The sequence below is a fragment of the Hermetia illucens genome, chromosome 2 (genome assembly GCF_905115235.1).
Source record: "Hermetia illucens chromosome 2, iHerIll2.2.curated.20191125, whole genome shotgun sequence".
NCBI classification, from domain to species: Eukaryota; Metazoa; Arthropoda; class Insecta; order Diptera; family Stratiomyidae; genus Hermetia; species Hermetia illucens.
Genome location: NC_051850.1, coordinates 171,509,044 through 171,527,669, shown reverse-complemented (window position 1 = coordinate 171,527,669; position 18,626 = coordinate 171,509,044). Strand labels below are relative to the sequence as shown.

At 41.3% G+C, this 18,626-nt stretch overlaps 1 protein-coding gene across 1 annotated transcript in view; it reads left to right on the top strand.

The window, feature by feature from the left end:
* The first annotated feature begins 1,063 nt into the window (after positions 1-1,063).
* The window catches only part of LOC119650179 (3-phosphoinositide-dependent protein kinase 1), a 30,512-nt gene continuing 12,949 nt past the window's right edge, over positions 1,064-18,626 (top strand). The window contains exons 1-2 of the mRNA XM_038052733.1: positions 1,064-2,364; positions 16,364-17,012. Of these exons, the coding sequence (XP_037908661.1) occupies positions 2,299-2,364; positions 16,364-17,012 (715 nt within the window). The 5' untranslated portion in view covers positions 1,064-2,298. The remainder of the gene's footprint in view (positions 2,365-16,363; positions 17,013-18,626) is intronic.

The following is an 18,626-nucleotide window of genomic DNA, read 5'->3' as shown; positions in this document are numbered from 1 at the left end:
CCACCCTAAGAATCCCGTTGTCTGTTATTAGGGTGATATCAAGGATCTCCTCCCAACCGTCACAGTTCTCCGAGCAGTGGAAATGAAAGGTTGGTGTACTGCCCCTGTTACACACCGATAGATTTGAAGTAATAATAAAATCAAAGAATGACTCACCTCTTTCGTTGATTTCGGAGCTGCCCCAAAGCGTATGCCTTGCATTTGCGTCGCAGCCTATCAGCAGGTTGGCTTTCTTTGCTGTTATGGTGTTCATCAGATGTTGTAGTTCTTCTGGCGGAGCTGATCGGTCATGAGCCATGTACGCCGAGGAAATATACACGTTCTCTGCCCCCACCTGCTCCAGCTTTACCACAACTAGGTCACTGGAACTCAGGTCCGGGCACAGGAAAGCGTGCAGACTCTTCCTCGCAAGAATACATGCTCTAGGTCTATCCTGATTAGCGTCTCCTGTGCTGTGGAATAAATTAAAATATTTGCTTTGAAGCCCTTTGATGGTTCGGTCGCCTCCGACCCAAGGCTCCTGTATTAATGCGATGTCGAAATAAAGTAGAGAAATCAAATTAATCAAAATAAAGCAGCAGTTTTCCAGTCCCATCCCAATTACGAATAAACCATAGAGAACCATGCAAAAAAGATTGTTTTGTCTTCCCACAAATGTTTACTGATTTCCGTAACTGCAACAGAAAATCTGTTACAATCCCGTTAATTTTCCATACTCGGGCAACACAGTCGTTTGTTGTGTAATGGGAAATGCCGTAGCAGGCAATGTCGAAAGCCCACCGCTTCCCCTCGTTGCCTGGCTAGCCTAAGACCTTCCGTGCGGGGTCGGTGGTCCGCGGGGTTTGTTTTTATACAACTTCAAGCACTTTCTGCCACTTGGTTGGAAAAACACAGCGCGAAAAAAATGGAAAAGACCTCGCTTGGCTGTGTTGGATTCCGTATACGTACACGGCGCGGCGGGGAAGCTGGGGAACCCGAACTGCGCGAACGCGGAAAGAACGTCATCCGCTCGAAGCGATGCCGTCGAGCGTTCGTGCTTCAGGTTTGCCATGGAATTGTTGTTCAGTCGTTTTTGACTTTTCGTGGCGATTTGAAGCAATTTGGCGGACCTCTGGCGAGTCCGCAATCCAGGTCAGAGAAATAGTGTACCACAAGTGTTCAAATATAAAGTGCTCGCTGGGAAAAAATTGCGTTTCGTACCGTACAAGTGTCGAGGACGTCGCAGTAAACACACAACCGCAATCCGCACGGCAGCAGTCAAGTGTTCAGTTGAATTTAGTGATTTAGTTTGGCGAGTTCCGATCCGCACGAGAAACATTTCGCAAAGGTCGTGGCGTAACAGAGGACGAGTGTGAAGTGAAGATAGTGTCCTGCCGCGTTTCGTCCGGCCCGTCCGCAGGTGAAAAATTTCAGTTGCGCGCCCATTTCCCTTGAATATCCGTCCGCAGCCCGGAGAGGGTTCGCAGACCGCGCTGGGACTTAATTTGGAAAAAAAAGATTGCCAGGCAGCCCGCGACCCATCGCTCGCGCTGATTTAATTCGGGGCCAGTGACATCGACGGCCAAATCCCGTTCCACTTTGGTGTACAGCAAATAAGAGACCTCAGTGGTGTTATTACTCTGGAGCGCGTGTGGCGAGCTGGAACGCTAGTGCCAAGGCTCACCGACGAAAAAATCCAGATTTTGTTTCCAAGTGCCGTTACACAACGCATCGACAATTCACCACCACAGTGGAGAGTGGAGCGACGAAAAGCAATCCGGACGGGAGCAGTGTTTACACAGATTCTCGAAAAGGCCCGGCAACGGAACAGCAGGCGAGTCCCGGACAGACTGTGCTCGGAAGCTGGGATTAGACTATTCCGCGCTGGACTTGGTCCACGTGAAATTAGAACTTGCATCGTTCAAGTTGACAGCGGGCAATTACATGCAAATAATGCGTCAAATGCAGGGCTCGCACCAGGCAGTTGGGTCTTTCACGCCGTTCCCGATGCAAACGCGGTACCTGCTACGATTGTAGAACATTCATAACAGCGTTGACTTGGGTCAGTTCTGTAAATCTGTGATCCATCCGCGTCGTGTGGTGTAACTTTGTGAATAAAAACTTCTTTCGTACGAATCTGCACGGACAACAGTTTCAGTGCAATACAACACTTGGCGATAGGAGAACCGTGAAAATTTGAAAATTGCAGAGACATTAGTGGGTGCCTTAGTTTTTCTCCCTGGGGGGAATCACTGCATCTCGGGAGTCCTGTCGTCGTCCTGTGAATTCTGAGTATTAGCTTCGCAAAAAAGCCTCCTGATGAAATGTAAAAGTTGGTCAAATAAGTTCAACAACTTTGTTGTCCGTCGATTGAAGTCGTTCAAGGTAAGTGTCGTCCTGCCGTTGCTGGGTTGAAAGTAGTTTTTAGGTCGTTAGTCCTGCAATGATGTCAGTGCAGCGTGTTGTACGCTCATTGGGTTCGACAGTAGTCATTTGGGAGGTGTCTAGCTCGGAAATCGCTGGCAACTGGCGACAGGGCGCCAGCAGGTTGAATGTCCTTTTTTTGAGTTTCGTGAATGGTGTGTGACAGTCGCGATGGGTGTTCATGATGGATTTATGACAACACGCACAGTGTCCTAGATTTGAAGTGAATAGAGGTTTCGTTGGTTTCCCGTCGCGCTGTTCTCCAGCTCGGGACGAGTGCAAAAAGTATCTGTTGATGGTGAAACTACGTCTTTTGCGTTCTACTGAAGTACGCAATTGCATTTGTTAGTGATGAGCGCAGTATGTATTTCGCAATTGGGTTAAAGCGGAGATAATTCAACTGGGATGGGTGGGCTCGAATCACATCCTTGTTTACTTGGCCGTGGCGTCAGCTGTTTTGCTCTTCGACTTAACCCAGTGTGGAATACGCAATTGTGTCTTGGCAGAGATTTGTTGGGCTCTTATATCAGTTTCTTCGAAACGTTCGCTAATTCAATTTGTATCTCTGTTCGGTGGGAGTCGCGGTGGCACCTTGCCTTGAGATAAATAAAATCGAGGCAAGTATGTTAGCCCGTGAAGCTCTGAGTTGCCTTAGCCTAGTGTAGCTCTGGCTCGACCACCTCGCATTTCTGTATCAGATACACATCGTTCATTTTCACTTCCATTCGTTAGTTGAATTGTTTATTTAATTTGGATCGTTTAATGCCAGCACCGAGAGCACAAGTGTTTTCAATTATTTCAGAGAAGTTTCTTGTGGACCTGGTACTCTGACGATACGCAAAATCGCATAGCCAAGAAAACGCAATATTTTGTCCTCTGCGAGTGCCCCGACACGCAACACTATCGTGTCACATATGTCGGTCACGAAATGCTTAATTTGCAGTGAGATTACTGTTTTCAACTAGTCGATCTGAGCCTGCATTCTTTTCTACCCACGAAGGTCTTTTGGTCGCGCACTTTCCTAAACTTGTTCGCCCTGTATCGCTTGACGTTCATAATTGAATCTTTCACTGTCAACCCCACAGGCACTAGCCTCGCAAACCTCTCAGAAATTAAAAATTGAAATTGGTGCGTGAGTTTATTTCCTATATTTCATCGTAATCAACTTTCGACATTGCGAATATCTATGTAACCGTAGTCGTATCTAAAAAAACTGGTCCAAGGTCGCGGCTGGCTCCTTTGTTCATTCGCCCAGCTCGGCCATTCATGACAGTGACGTGGACAGTGAAAACGTTGGGGATTCAAATCTAATTCAGGCCCTCTATGTAGAGCAAACAACCAAAAATCTCGGTTTCCATTTGCATTATTTTAATTGATACATAAAAGCCATAAACAGCATTTCGAGAGTGTGAGCCTTCTCGAAACCTGTTCGCCGCCCAAAGATCCGGGACATTTTTTTTTTCTCTGCAGCGTACTGAAGTCCAATCGGTCGCTTAAAAGATCGAGATAAAGGAGAAATAAGTCAAACTAGATCATTCTCACATAAAATAAATGTGGAAGAAGTCAAAACAGCGAAGAATGGAAAATGGCCGTAATAATAAATATTTATAAGGCACATCATCACGACATGAGGGACACTAACACCTTCTGCATTATATTCCTGTCTCTGATCTTATATAATACTGGGAAGCAGTAAAACTGATAAAATCAACAATGTCACTCGAGTATTGACGAATTTAATTGAGTGCTAAACATATGCTGGGGGAGGCACTGTAAGGGGGTAGTAAACGACAAAAATATGATTTGAGGGTTGCATTTCGAATGAAGTGTTTTTCCGTTCCTGGAGTAGAAAAAAGACAACACTGAGAGAAGAAAATGAAGTCCCGAACTGCTTGGATGTCAATTAGGTTCTCCCAGTAAATCGCACGTAATCCTTGACAAGTACTTCTCCAGAATTTCGAAGTTAAACCAACTCAAGTGACATGTTTTCTACCAACTGTTCGGTATCATTCAATCGCCTACATCGTTCTTGTATCTAAAGTAGAATTAATTAAATTTAAGTCAACTGACAGTTAGGCACCTGCTCTGCCTTAAAGTTTGCTTCGGGGGGTTGCACAGGCTGATTCGTTTAGCATATTTTGTTTTCAATGATCCAATTCGTCCACTCATTTGTCCTACTTTCATCAGAGAAAAAAAAACACAAAGCACGTGTGGCGCGTGGATAATATTTTACTTGAAGAATTTTGCGTATTTGTTAACAGATGCTGTTCGTCACAGGAGTAGACAAAATATTTATTTTGACACGCGGCTATTTGTCGAAAATTGTAGCATTCAGTCTTCCAAGTTGCATGTGAACCATGAAACTCGGGAAGTCTTGGCTGCATCTGTAGATATGTGTGGGGTTGATGTGACAGTTTTGTTATACGTTAGAAAGTAACTTTCACTATTTTGTGTGAAGGATTTTCTCCTAATTCAAAAGTGGACTAATCGCGGTTGGCCTCCATATTGATGATGACCTAACACCTGGTTTGCCAAAACTGTCACCAGTCCCACCAGGCAATCTTCCAAACTCAATCCCTGCATAGAACAACATCTACTTCTCGTTGGAAAAGTACATAATCATCTGGCATTAAGTGGTGATCCGATTTATCAAATAATGAATTGTTTGTTTCCAATTGCTTGTTTAGTTGTCGGCATTTCTCTAATCTCATTTTTGGTGAATGCGTGGAATTTTAGGATTTTAGCTGAGAAAAAAAGTTGTTTACTGATAACATAAGTAATAAAATCTACACGTACTTTGGAAGTTCAAGTCATTGATAGAAAAATGCGCTTGACATTCCATTGGGTGAGATTAACCCATAAAGAGCTGGTGTATCTCTCTGGTCTTTCGGTTTGTTGGGTAGATAGGGTAAATATGTCAGACTTTGCTTATGGTAATAGATTCAAGATATCAACTTGATTTAATGACCTTTGGTCCTAAATTTAATAACAATGGGAAGATGATTTTATCCAGATCAATAGTTTAAGGCACTTAAGTGGTCATACCACTAGAATTTCCGAAAAAAAAATAGTTAAATTTTAAAAAAATGTTCCAAAGCCTTTGGAATAATGGAACAAGCTTAATATCTTTGGAAAAAATATCAGGAATTGGGGGATGCTTTCCAATTCAAACTTTGTCATACCTAAATGCCGAGAAAAGGGTTTTTATTGTTCATATATCGGTATTTCGAGGACCTCTTGGCTTCTTCCTCAGTATGTTTTGGTCTCCACAACGAAAAAAAAAAAATTTTGTCTCTTCTTGTCCCACTACAAAATAAGCCGAAAAAACGACATACATAACTGAAGAAAAATTTGTCATACCTAGTTGAAGGATCTGGCCTAGGGACTAAACCTTAATGTTTTAAATATTCGTAGTTGGAATCAGCGATTTCTTCCTTAAACACACAATCCTCCATGAACGACTGAAGTTAAACTCAGACGAATTAGCAAATTCTTGCCTGTGAGGCTACATGTAAATCAATCAATAGCTCCTAAGGTCTCCTCAAGTGACGAAAAGGTATTGACTAACAACTGATACTCTTGTGTGCAGCTTCAATAACGGTCTAATCATTTTTTTTTATTATCAAAATCTATTCTTCTATTCTCTCTAATTAATTATACAATTTTTACCCTGAAGCTAACCCTAGGCGGATGTAGCACGTCTTTGACAGATAAAAAATTTACATCAGCCAGCATAAGGTCGACAAGAAGAAAAGTGAGAAATATTTGTAGAAAGTAGGTCATCTTTGCGGCCACGGAATAGCAGTTTTCTCCGCTAAATCCGGACTTGAAATATAGTACTTTGGTAAGGCCGGAGTTGAAATAGGGTACCTTAGTTCTCCCAGGTCAGACAGCCTGGTTTGAAGTTTTTGAGGCTCGCTTGTGAACGGGAAAAAATATAGGTTTTCTACCTCCGAACGGCCCTACGCGATCAGTTTCTGATAAGTTTGATTGTTGATCCCTAGGTCAGCCGAGATTTTGAATTTAAACTCTTTAAAGATCGGATGGAGCTTTTTCTCCCAGAGTGGCCTTATATGATCAGTTTCGAATGAAACCGATCAGTCTGATTGGGGGTTGTCCAATCATGAATTGAGGCTGATGTCAGGCTGGTGTTGAGCTGAGACTTATGCCAAACTGGTGGTGAATTGAGACTGATGCCAAATTGGTGGTGAATTCAGACTGATGCCAAGCTGGTGGTGAATTTAGACTGATGCCAAACTGGTGGTGAACTGAGACCGATGTCAGGCTAACGTTGAATTGGGACTGATGCCACAGTTGTGGAAAGCCGACGGCGAAAGGCCGCTCTTACGCATGTCCTGTATGCAAATGACACAGTTCGGCTACCACGATTAGTTTCAACATCAACCTGACAGTAGCCTCGATTCACCTCAATCAACTTCACCACACTAACCCGACAGCTTTTATTTGGACATTTAAGTCAATTTCGTCAATGATTCACAACTGGTTATGTTCACGTCAACATCCAGACTGATGTGAAACTGATCTTGTGAGATCACCTGTACAGCTGGCGCTAGATGCATACGTAAGCATGAATCAAACTGATACGTAAAACTGGAATATACGATCAATTTGCCGTCATTAGGAATGACGCTATCCTGATTATGTTAGACTAACCTGGTTCTTTGAATATTTTAAAAAGTTTTGAATGGGATCCGCCAGTTGGGTCAAAGTGGATTGACTGATGTAAGACTGGTGGAGGATTGACTGATGCCAAAATGGTCATGTAACTTAGCTTATACGGCGTTTAAGCTAAAATGTTAAGCAGTTAAATTTACAATTTTTCAATGTCAATATGACATTTTTATGACTTTAAACACGTAAATTTTATTGCACATGGTTAAAAAAGATATTAACAAATTTGTTAATGGTTTTTCTAAGTTAAAATGCGGCTTAAAGAACATGATCTTCTGACAATCCAAGGATTATTTACGAATTTGGGGGGAGGGGCGGTGGTAGTTTTGGGTGACTGCTCTAGGACCTGTTTTTGTGGCCTCATATTTCAGTCTGTTGGTTTATTGGATGTCATCATACCAAAATTTGCTTAAGTGTCCTATTCGCTAGGTTCAAAACATACTCCACTAGATGCACTTGTTCATGCCCCCTTTTCAGTCTCTTCTGAACAGCGAAGTTAATGAGAAACGATCGAAAGGCCAGCCGAAACAAAGATGGCCCGGTACGCTAGATGGAGATTTGAAGGATTCCCGACTTCATCCAGATCAGGCTTTTGACTGACTAAAATAGCGAAACCAATCAATACGAACCGCTGATTGGGCCGTAGAGCAACTCGAACTCCAGTTTTGGCCAAAAAAATCGTCCCTGCGATGAGAAGCTCATTTTCGGTTGGGGGGATGTCAACAAACAAAATTGTCCTTATTGGGCAGAGAACTATCCGCACGAGATCTTAGAGACTTTATCACATCCAGATCTATGTCTGGTGCGGATGGTGGTCTGGAGGCGTTATCTAACCTACTTTTTCGAGAACGATGCTAGCCAGGCAGTGTCTGTCACTGGGGAAAGGTATAGAGCGATGGTTTTCGGTTTTTTTTTTTGGCCCAATTTGGATGAAATTGATATTGACAACATGTATTTTCAACAAGATGGCGCTACGTGTCACATAAGTAGTCAGTCAATCGCTCTTTTGCATGAAAAGCTTCCCGATCGCGTAATTTTTCGAAACGGTGATGTGAACTGGCCGTCAAATGCCTGCGATTTGACGCCTTTTGTTTTTTTTCTCTGAGGGTTTTTTGAAATCGCACGTCTAAGCGAATAAGCTAAGCACCCTCGAAGAGATTAAGGACTACGTCCGATGTGAAATTGCTTTTTACGCCGACCTTATGTCAAAAAGTAATCAAAAATTGGGGTTCTCGCATCATATCCACCAAACGCTCCCCCGACTGGTCTTTAATTTCTCAGGTTTTTATGGTTATCATAACTAGCGACAGACTTACTAATCCAAGGCCCCAGTTGCGGTCCTACAAATGGGGATAGTGATCCCTTTCTTACAAGTTCATCCATTAACTCATTGCTGTCAATATCTTTGTCTCACTGTCTATGCCTTTATGTTTCGCTGTCAATACCTTTATGTCTTACTGTCAATGTCTATCAATTTTTTGGTTTGATGTTGCAGTTCTATCAACAACTTTTGAGGATGCCTATTTGTCACAACTTGAATTTTAACACGTCTGTACTTCCTCTGTAAATTCTCTCTGAAGCACGGGTTTGTTGTACACACAGCCGCCTAAGATATAGTGGTCTGTTGGTTTAGGGCTTCTGAAATATGGTGTTTTGGATTGATTCCACCCATTTCTTCTTTAATTCCATCTTCTGTTATGGATTCCTCTCGGTATTATTGTACGTAGTTTGTCAGGTGGTTATCTGCCCAGGAATTCCAATCTTCCCTAATTATTGAGGTGTCTTGATTTGGAATTTCCGTTGTACTTTGGCAGGCATAAACACCGCTGATCATTTCCAGAGTTTAGTTTGCCATAAAATCACTGATAATTTCCAGTTTGGTTTGCCTTTCATGAAATTAGCCTGGCGGTGCGTCAAATATGTTCACATGCCATTTAGTTCAAGTCTAAACTACAAATCCCACCTCTTTCTTTGCTGTAAGGTGTAAGGATGCAAGATGGAAGTGGGCATTCGTAATGCAGAGACGGACTAGTATTTAAAGCCGGCTCAAGTCCTTTGTAGTTCCACTCTAATCTACCATTGACCACCATACTGAAGGTCCATAGGTAAGAACATTTCTTACCACGTCTACGTCTTATTTACAGTTATTTTGGTGGGAAAAGGAGTCCGCTTGCATTGTGTATTATGGTGCCCGCTTGTCTTTGTTTATTATATGCTTAAGAGTGTCCAGATAGTTGGCAACATCTGATTGTTGAAGCTTTTCTACAAAAAGAGATTGGCAGTTGGCATTCATCCAGCTTTCTTTCTGTAGTACACAATAAGAGGTTGTTTTTTGGGAGATTTATCACATTATTTACCGATCATCCCACCTTCCACGAACCGTAGAGCTTGCTAAATAAGCTTCGAGAGCGCCGGTAGGAAATTTTCCATTTGTCATCACGTTGGGTGTAATATTCTGGTCCTATTTGGTAGGGTAGGTTGGTAAGTGTACTACGATGTTTTGCAGTAGTCATAGGACATCAATATATATATAGAAATCAAGTGTCTGTATCGTCTTTTCTAGGGATTTATACGATAGATTTAGAAGAGGTATTGATAAAAGATCCTGGTATGATCATTATTTGGATTACGTTAGCTATCTTTCTGGTGCTGAAGACGGTTTTTTTTGGGAATCATCCATGCAAGCTGCTGGATTCCCTTATTTTGGTAGGCATGACAATTGACAATTGTTATTGAGTTTTGACAATGTATTGAGAATGTACAGGAGCAAAGTAGGCACCATAGAACTTAGAAAAAGACACGTGGGCTCTCACGAACCTAGGTAGAAAATAAGCTAGTTTTTGGAAAACTGTTTGCTTGGAGGAGTCTCTGACCTGTTTATCTTCCATAGCAGTTAATTTTTCTTCTCTGTAGCTTTGAAAATGTTATCTTTATTGTCTAAAGATACTTTATTTTTTGTGAGAATCTTTTCTGGTGAACTACTTCTGCACTGAACGAAACCTAATTTTATCGACAATATCCAATTTTATGCCATATATCTAAATGTAAATCGATCTCTAGCCCAACTAGGCTTACCAGTGGATAATGAAACCATTGTTAGTGTATTAATCGCGATCCATGGACTCATGATTGTTATGATTTTCATATGTATTCTGCTGGTGTCACTTAAGTGATGTGTAGTCTTGATGGTTTAAAGAGTAGCTGCTTATACCATCAAGATATCCCCTATATAAACATATGCTAAGACGATCGTTTGCTTTTACTTAAATGGTTGTTGCCGTTGCTGTTTATTACGTTTATTAGCCAGTGCGATCATCGTTTGTTGGCATACTGTGTTATCATAGAATGCGTATAAGGCCTGGTTGAGTTTAGACCATATGTGTTGGTTATGTTGGATTTTAAGGGTAGTCACGCCGATGTTTGTGGGGAATTGAGAGTAGTTGTTGAAATTTTGGATATTTTGAATTTTTCCTAGGTTTTTGATGGATCACTGATGAACACATTCTGCTGATAGGGATTAGGTTCTTCGTAGTTCACCAAGCTGTCAAATGATACGAATTCCGAAAAATTACCCGTGATTTTTGCGAAATGCTTAGTAACTAGTTTGAGCTTAAGAGTATTCTTCTGGTACCAGTGCGGGAAGTATAATTTTTAAGTTAAAATGGTCGAAGGGGTTGGTATTACTAGGCCGAAATAGGGTCACCATTTAAACCGGCTAATTGACATTCGCAGAAATCCCATCTTTGTTCCGTCAAGCCGGATCTCAAACCATCTGTATCTCAACTGAATCGATGTGACCCGATTCGATTGACGATAATTCTTAGCCGAATTGATCGGGTTCATTCGAAAACCAGTTCATTATACTTTATCGATTATAAATAGATCACGCGACGCAGCTCTAACTTTGGCTTCTCGTTTGTCTCCGATAAAACCAGCTCCTGGTCCACAAAAACCAGCTGCATCTTGCTTTTGTCTTCTTTTTTTTTGGTATTTCTTTCGGCTTCCACCTAGTAACGTTTCATTTTGTTATATGCAAAGAGGCTAAGGTGTGAAAAATTTGCTAACAACGCCAGTCGATCCACACAACTGTCATTCCATCTTTTGTTGAAAATTTCAAGAAAATCTCTAGTTATGAATTAAAATTGCATAGGAATTTCCGAAAAAAGAAGCAATCACCAAATCAGATCTTATATTTAGAAAGTTTAGCAGAATTTAGCGATTCCGAAAAAAAAAGATTGAACAAAATGTAATCATATCAATTCAGGAGATTGAGAGAGCAAAAAAAGAGTTTTATTTATTGGAAAAAGTGTCTGGCGCGTGAGTTTAATTTTGGATTTCAAGTTGAGCAAAAGCGAAGCCGGCAAAGCGGGATATGTGTAAGTTTTGAAAGTTTATTGAAGATAACACAAGCGAAATAATAATAATAATAAAAAAAAATATCTAAATTCATCTGGTAAGCTTTTCTGTTAGTTTTCTGTCTCTTCTAATTAAGTACAAGCTCCATCTTTGCATAGAATGCTATTCGGCTTTTGTCTATATAAAAAGTAATGAATAGAAAGAAGAATGTAGGATGATAGAGCAGAATTGTTGTTGGTATGACGCAAAACTATCTGTTACGTCCGAGGCGAGAGATGCTGTTTCTGACGTCTATAGAAGAAAATAGTCTTTGTGAGTAGGTATACTACTAATTGGGTGTTGACTTGGACTTCTGTTTTCCTATCTTTGGTACGACTGAAAGCGGAGTTTTATGGGTTGTGGAATTCAAGCGTGAGTTGATTCCAGAGATTGAGTTGGCGCCTGAATTGATTGACCCAGTCGAACTTAAGTGAATATGATGGTGATTTGACAGTGTACTGGGGTTCAAAGCTCACTGGCTTGTTGTGAATACTATTTTGAAGTGAGTAGTTGTGGATAAGCGTTAAAGGACCGGAGTTTCAGGTGAAAATTATCACAAGTCTTAGAATGAACACCTTTTAGCTATGCCCGAATAAAATTATCTATGAATCGAGTTATCACAGTCGCCAAGTAATCTTTTTCTCTACTATCTCAAACTGGCACGTGTAGGTACTTTGCGGTTGATACGCTTCGCTTTTGGCGCCCTGCTGGGACCTTGTTACTCATTGTAAATAATTCCAACCAAGGTTCATTGGCTGCCACAAATTGTGATCCCACATGATAACGATCAATAAGTCAATCTATACATGCCGATAAAAAAAAATAGACCAACTTTTTTCGAAATATATTCCCATGTGTTTGAATGGCTGATCAAGTGCTCTACACAAAAAAGTTGTTACGCTTTCGAGTGTGACTCCATTAATATGTATAGACTCAAATAAACTGCAAATACTTAAGGAAAGTTTGTGGACATTTCTATTTCTTCTGCTTACATAAAATTTGAATGAATGATTTCTGCGCAAAATTCTTCTAATCGCATGCAATATTACCCAGCAGGTCTCTAATCAGAGCCTCATTATCAGGAATTATAAAACAAGTTAATATTTGGGTGTAGGTGCAATCTTCGTGGCTTCGATGTGTAGAGCGCCTGGTGACAGACTGAACGGGGTCTTACCGAGAGTTATGTGAATTGAATAAATATTCACATAAAAAATAATTTATTCTTGTGTTTGTCGCAACGAAAAGTGATTATGTAGAAGGTCGCAGGTCGTTTTGCTTAAGATACATTTCCAAAGCCGATCCTGTTCAAAGATAAGAAATCTAGACAGTCTGGGTGGTGTATATCATTAAGAACTGGTTTATGTTCTGCTTGAATAAATAGCTGAAAGTATTTATGCGTCTATAAAGCCGTTGATAGCAGGATTTGATTTTAGCATTAATATTTATACGGAAAACTCGACGAGATTGGTTCTGTTCCACAGTCGGCTTCGTGACGAATTCCGAGACCATGTGAAAGTCCGTCAATGGTTAAATAATTCCATAATTACTAGGCCGGTTCTCTGGTAAGCTGAACTGGCTGCCCAAATTCCCATTTGAAATTCATCGCAGTCATCAACATTTAGTTGGTCTTCCAAAATAGCGCTGCCCTGGCTATTTCACCGAACACCCCCTTATTTCCTCGGTCCCTGTGATACGTTATCAGTCTTGCCAAAATATTCCGTTTTCCTAGACTAACCTGCGTGATGAACTAGAAATCTTTTTTTCTACCAGAACGCGCTTGTCAGATAAGCGCCTTAATATTCTTTCATAAAAATGGTACCGATATGAATGAATATAGAAAGTGAGAGAAAAAAATAGTATTGATACGAGGAGAAGACGCCACATAATTGAAAACATAATCTACAGCTCGTTTTGGTAGTCTGTTTTGACGAACAGCGACAGCAACACAATGATGATTTTATATATAAGAAAAAAACGCCAGGAGTTAGCAATGGTGGAAATGCCGATAGCAAAGAGCCACGAAGTGTGTAATGGTGGCACAAAGAAAACAATTTCCAATCTTGTTTTCTTGATAATTAGTCAAATGTGAATGCTGAATGAAGAAAATAATTTAATTAAAATAGTTGCCTTTCTTCTCGACTGGTCATTTGAAAAGTGAACGTAAATTATATTCAAGAGTTATGCCTTGAATACGGACGGCGCTGTGTTGGGGCGAATATATTAACAAATGAGAAGTCAAGTAGATTTATAGTCACCGAGAAATGGTTCCCAGATAGATGATGACTGGTGGCACTTCGAGACATTCGTGGCTTCATTATACACATATCAATGATCCAAGCAGATTACAGAGCAGCTATTGTCTCACGAAGGCCCTCTGATTCTGGTTAGGACTTTACGATTTTGCTTCCGCTTAACTTTTAGGATCACTCGAGGAAACTTCAACCCTAATTCCGGTCAATAATCTGAAAGCACCATATGGTGGCAGCCTCCTGATTTTTTTCAGATTTTTCAGTTGGATAGTTTCTGGGAATGGCACCCTTAAAAAAGTGATCACTTTCAACCACCCGCACTCCCCACGTTTCTGATAAATGTCAAAACTAAGACCGGCTTCGAAAAGTACTAACCGATACCTTCCATTTGAAACCCCACATGACTATATTTGATGAAAAAAAAATGTATACCCCCTCCTTCTGCATGTATTCCCCTCACTGGCTGGGTGTCCCTAGTTATTTGATTAAGCTCCTCGGCAGTTACCTTTTGGAGGGGACACTTTGGTATGACACGGATGAGGGATCCAAGCAGTACACCGTCACCGCAGGAGCGCCACAGGGCTCAGCGTTGGGTCCTCTTCTGTGGAATCGGAATTATCGGAATCAATAATCGGTTTCGCAGATGATCTAGCTGTGGTTGTGGTCGCGAAACAATCTGAAGACGTTGAAATGTACACTAACGAAATCATTAGCGCCATAAAAGCGTGGCTGGAGATGGTTCAGCTTGACCTTCGGCGGTCTTGATGACCAATCGTAGGAAGTACGCTCGCTCCACACTATTATACGCGGCACTAGTTTGGGAGGAAACACTAGCGTGTGAGAGTAATGGGAGGGGGGTAAATATGATTTGCCGCTTAGTGGCGCTAAGAGTGTGCAGTGCCTTCAGAACAATATCAGGCGAAGCAGCGTGTGTTATTGTGGGGATGATCTCGATAGGCATTCTGGCAAGTGAGACACGGTGCCTGTACGAGAAAAGAAAAATGAATCCTCCTGAAAAAGGCGAAAGTCGTTGGAGAAGTGGTAGCAACGGTGGAACGACTCGCAGAGGGGTCGCTGGACCCACACTTTGATCCATACCACTGACGCAGTTCCTGTCAGGACATGATGCTTACAGGAAGTACCTGCACCATTCTCCCTTTTGTCCTAAATGTGGTTGCGCACCTGAGGACCCGGAGCATGTTATGCTCCACTGTCCAAGATTTTTCTCAGAAAAGAGGAGCCTGGAACACTCCCTGAAAACCAACCTAAGCCCGGAAAACATTGTTTGGGAAATGTTGAAGTTGGAGGGAAACTGGTGTGCGGTGAATTCCGCAATCAAAAGAATACAGAAGGAACTTGGAAGAGCGGAGCGCGCAAGGACGCGAAGAATGGAAGGCTTGGTCGCTTAAAGCGCGGTCCACCCCGCGAACTAATGCTTTGCGGCGGTTCCGCGGGGAAGGAAGAAGGAGAAAATGGGGTGGTTTTAGTTGGTGAGAATCCCAAACGCTGCTGCAGCCTGGCGCGGCAGTGTCTTTGTAAAATTTCCACCTCCATCCATAAAAAAAAAATACAGAGAGACGGACAGACAGACAGGAAACTGATTTTAATAAGGTTCTGTTTTACATGGAACCTTACAAAAGGATGACATTTGTCCAATCATCACTTTCTAAGGTGACAAATAATACAAGACCCATGGTTACCGCTTTTGAAAGACAAAATACATTTTGGAATTCTCGTTCCCATCCTCGCACCAAACCATTTGAAACAAATAAAAAACCCCAGATAATAAAAATGCAAAATATGCAAACAAGTATGGAAATATTTGTGCTCTGGTACTGGTTCGTTGTTTAAAGATACTTCTCAAAAATTCAAATGACTACAGCTGTTTGTGTTGGGAGATTCACCGATCAAGCTCAGAAACATTGAAAAGTTTTAGATAAGTTTTGGACAGAGAAGAGAGAATGCTTATATAAAACATACAATGGAAATCGATCTACGCAACTACGTCACTACGAACAATAAGATCCATTCCATTTGAGTTTGGTGGCTTACAACATCAAAACAAAATAAGATAGCCGCTGTATCTGTTTCGAAACTGATTAACTTGTCTCTCAGAGCCAATGATGTTCTCATTATATCAAATATTCAAATAACTTGAAACTTGTTTCCTTCTACATATTTTACATTGAGTGACTGTGTCACTTTTGCTTCTAAAGAGCTTGAATTTTATTTGTGCCTGGAATAGTTTGTCGGCAACTTGGACAGTTGGAAAGGCAAGAGTCAATCGTATACATAAGCGCGAATATTGCTCTTATCTCCTGTATTTTTCCTAAGGTTTTTCTAATCAACTTCGCCAAATTATGCCGCCTATTGTCGAAAATGAATAGTTGGCTTTGGCCTGATGAAAATAGTTTGAAAGGTGCGCAGTGAAATTGTGATTATGTGATTCACCACATAATGGAAAGTGTCGTTAAACCTTGATTTGGGTGACCTTTTGTCGATGGCATTTGTTGAATTTCGCTGTTGGAATTTTCAATGTTTCTCATAAGTGGTTACATATTAAATGTTTATTGCATTCTGTTAATTTTGCGGTAATAAATTTGATATTTTTCTCTTCCTTGCAGATAAACGGTCAACAACAGGTTCTGTCCACAATGCCAGCTATGCCAAAAGAGAAATCACCAGTATCAATATCTGAGAATCCTTATTCTGAAATCATCAATATGACAGCTGTATCAACCACATATTTAGGTACACCTAAAGTACCAACAGAGCTTTTGAATAGTATCACGTCGGCAACGGTTGCGGCCAATACGGGATCTATTTCATCCTCACCAGTAGCAACAAATGACCCAACAGTAATGTCTGAGTCTCAATTTCGACATGGGTTCTTATCGAAGAAAAAAGATTTTCCAAGACGGCGTTGCCCAGTATCGTCTCGTTCATCGTCGGCGCGATCATCTACAGTAGATTGTCCATCCTCATCATCGGCATCATCATCGTTTTCGAATACATCAAGTACACCGACACTCGCGTCAGTGGATTCTTCAATATCAACAACACCAATGGCAGCACCAGACCAAAAAGAAAGTGATCCATCATCAACAGGCACTCCACCAAAAACTACGCCAACAACGACAGTTACCGGCCGACCTAATCAAACGGTCATTAAGAAAACAGCAAATGATTTTATTTTCGGTAAATATATTGGCGAAGGCAGCTATAGTACGGTGTATTTGGCGAAGGATGTTCATACGAGTAAGGAGTATGCAAGTAAGTATCATTTTCAAGGTGTTTTACTAAGGGATAAGTGCTTTCAAGGGCGATTTTAAAGAGAATATTTGGCTGTCAAATTTTTTGTATTAGGTCTGTTCAAAAAAGTATGTCTAGTGTTTGAATGGCGTGGCTCTATACGGTTCCAAGGGTGGCAACTGTTGGTAACGCCGTTTTCCGGTTGGTGGTGCAAATGGCAGTGGATAGGTCACACATTAAGGAAGGGTGACAGTTTAGTGACAAGTTTGTCAGGAACTGCTTAGAAGAAATTTTCTTTTTTAAAAAAATCATAGCAGGCTATGAATTATGGGTCTATGGCTATGGCATTGAAAAGGAGTTCCAATCTTTCCAATGGGTGGGAGAATCTTCCCAGTGTTGATTTTTTGACCCTATCCTCGGAGGGTGTGAGAAGTGGAAGGCGGGATCCCCCTCTTCAACTACGATGAAAATTTGAGGGAAAGCGGGTTTCTCAAATTAGGTGGAAAAATAGCGACCGTCACTCCTCCGCTCTCCCTTAAAAAGTTATGGTTCTTCAAATTGAAGAATTATAGCGGTGCAGTTAGGGCAGCGGCTTAGCTGGCGCTGGGTACAACCAACGTCGCATCGCTCGTATAATTGGTGTACTTCGTACTACGGCGCGGGATGTCATTAGAGGTTTTCGGTAGACAGGCGAAGGCGCAGGCCAGGTTAAGGCAGACATCGATTCACTTCAGCTCGAGGTGACTGCTTCGCTGCCAGCAACTTGTTGATGTGAAAAATGTCAGTGTGAGTAAATGTACCATTAGATGAAGACTGGCAGAAAGAAATAAGAGGGTTTTTCGCTAAGCTCAACACCGTAGAGCTAGACTTGCTTTGGAGGATGAAAGCAGGTCCAGATGGACGTTAGCGTGTCTACAGGCGCCAAAATTAAAGGTTTGCTTCGTGCGATATATCCGAACCAGTAAGCTATCAAGGAGGCTCCATAATGGTTTGGGAACCTATCTCTTACGAAGATCGTACGGATCTTGTTGTGTTCGATAGAGACAGTGTGATCGCTCAAAGATACGCGGAAAATTTTCTTCAAGTTTGTGCCATTTATTGGTGTCAACTTTAGATTCATGCACGATAACGCACTTTGCCATACCGCAAGATCCGTGACTTGAGTTCTTTAATGAGGTGGGGATTCAAGTTGTATCATGGCCGGCAGTCCTGATCCTAACCCACGAGCACCGTGATAGAGGAATGGCATAATATCCCCCAATAGGATACCCAACATGTGAAAGGATTGTCAAACCAGCTCCAAGAAGTCATAAGGGCCATAGGCTGCAGGACCTATTATTAATTTTGAGTTCTTTTTTATTTGGAACAATTTTTCTGCAAATTGCAAGAAATAAGAGGTAGGCGGTTAAATGTGTTACTGTGAATGCTTACTAATTCAAAAACCTGACATAGATGAGAATTATATCGACTGTTCCTGGTATTTCGGGAACAATTTGTTCCCTTTCTCAGTATGTCCACATCAGCTGGAAAATTGGAGATGTATCGCGTCACTGCGAAATTTGTGCTTTATTTGATGACGGACTAACTTTACTGATGTGACATTTATTTAGCAAATACTGATATTTCGGGAACATA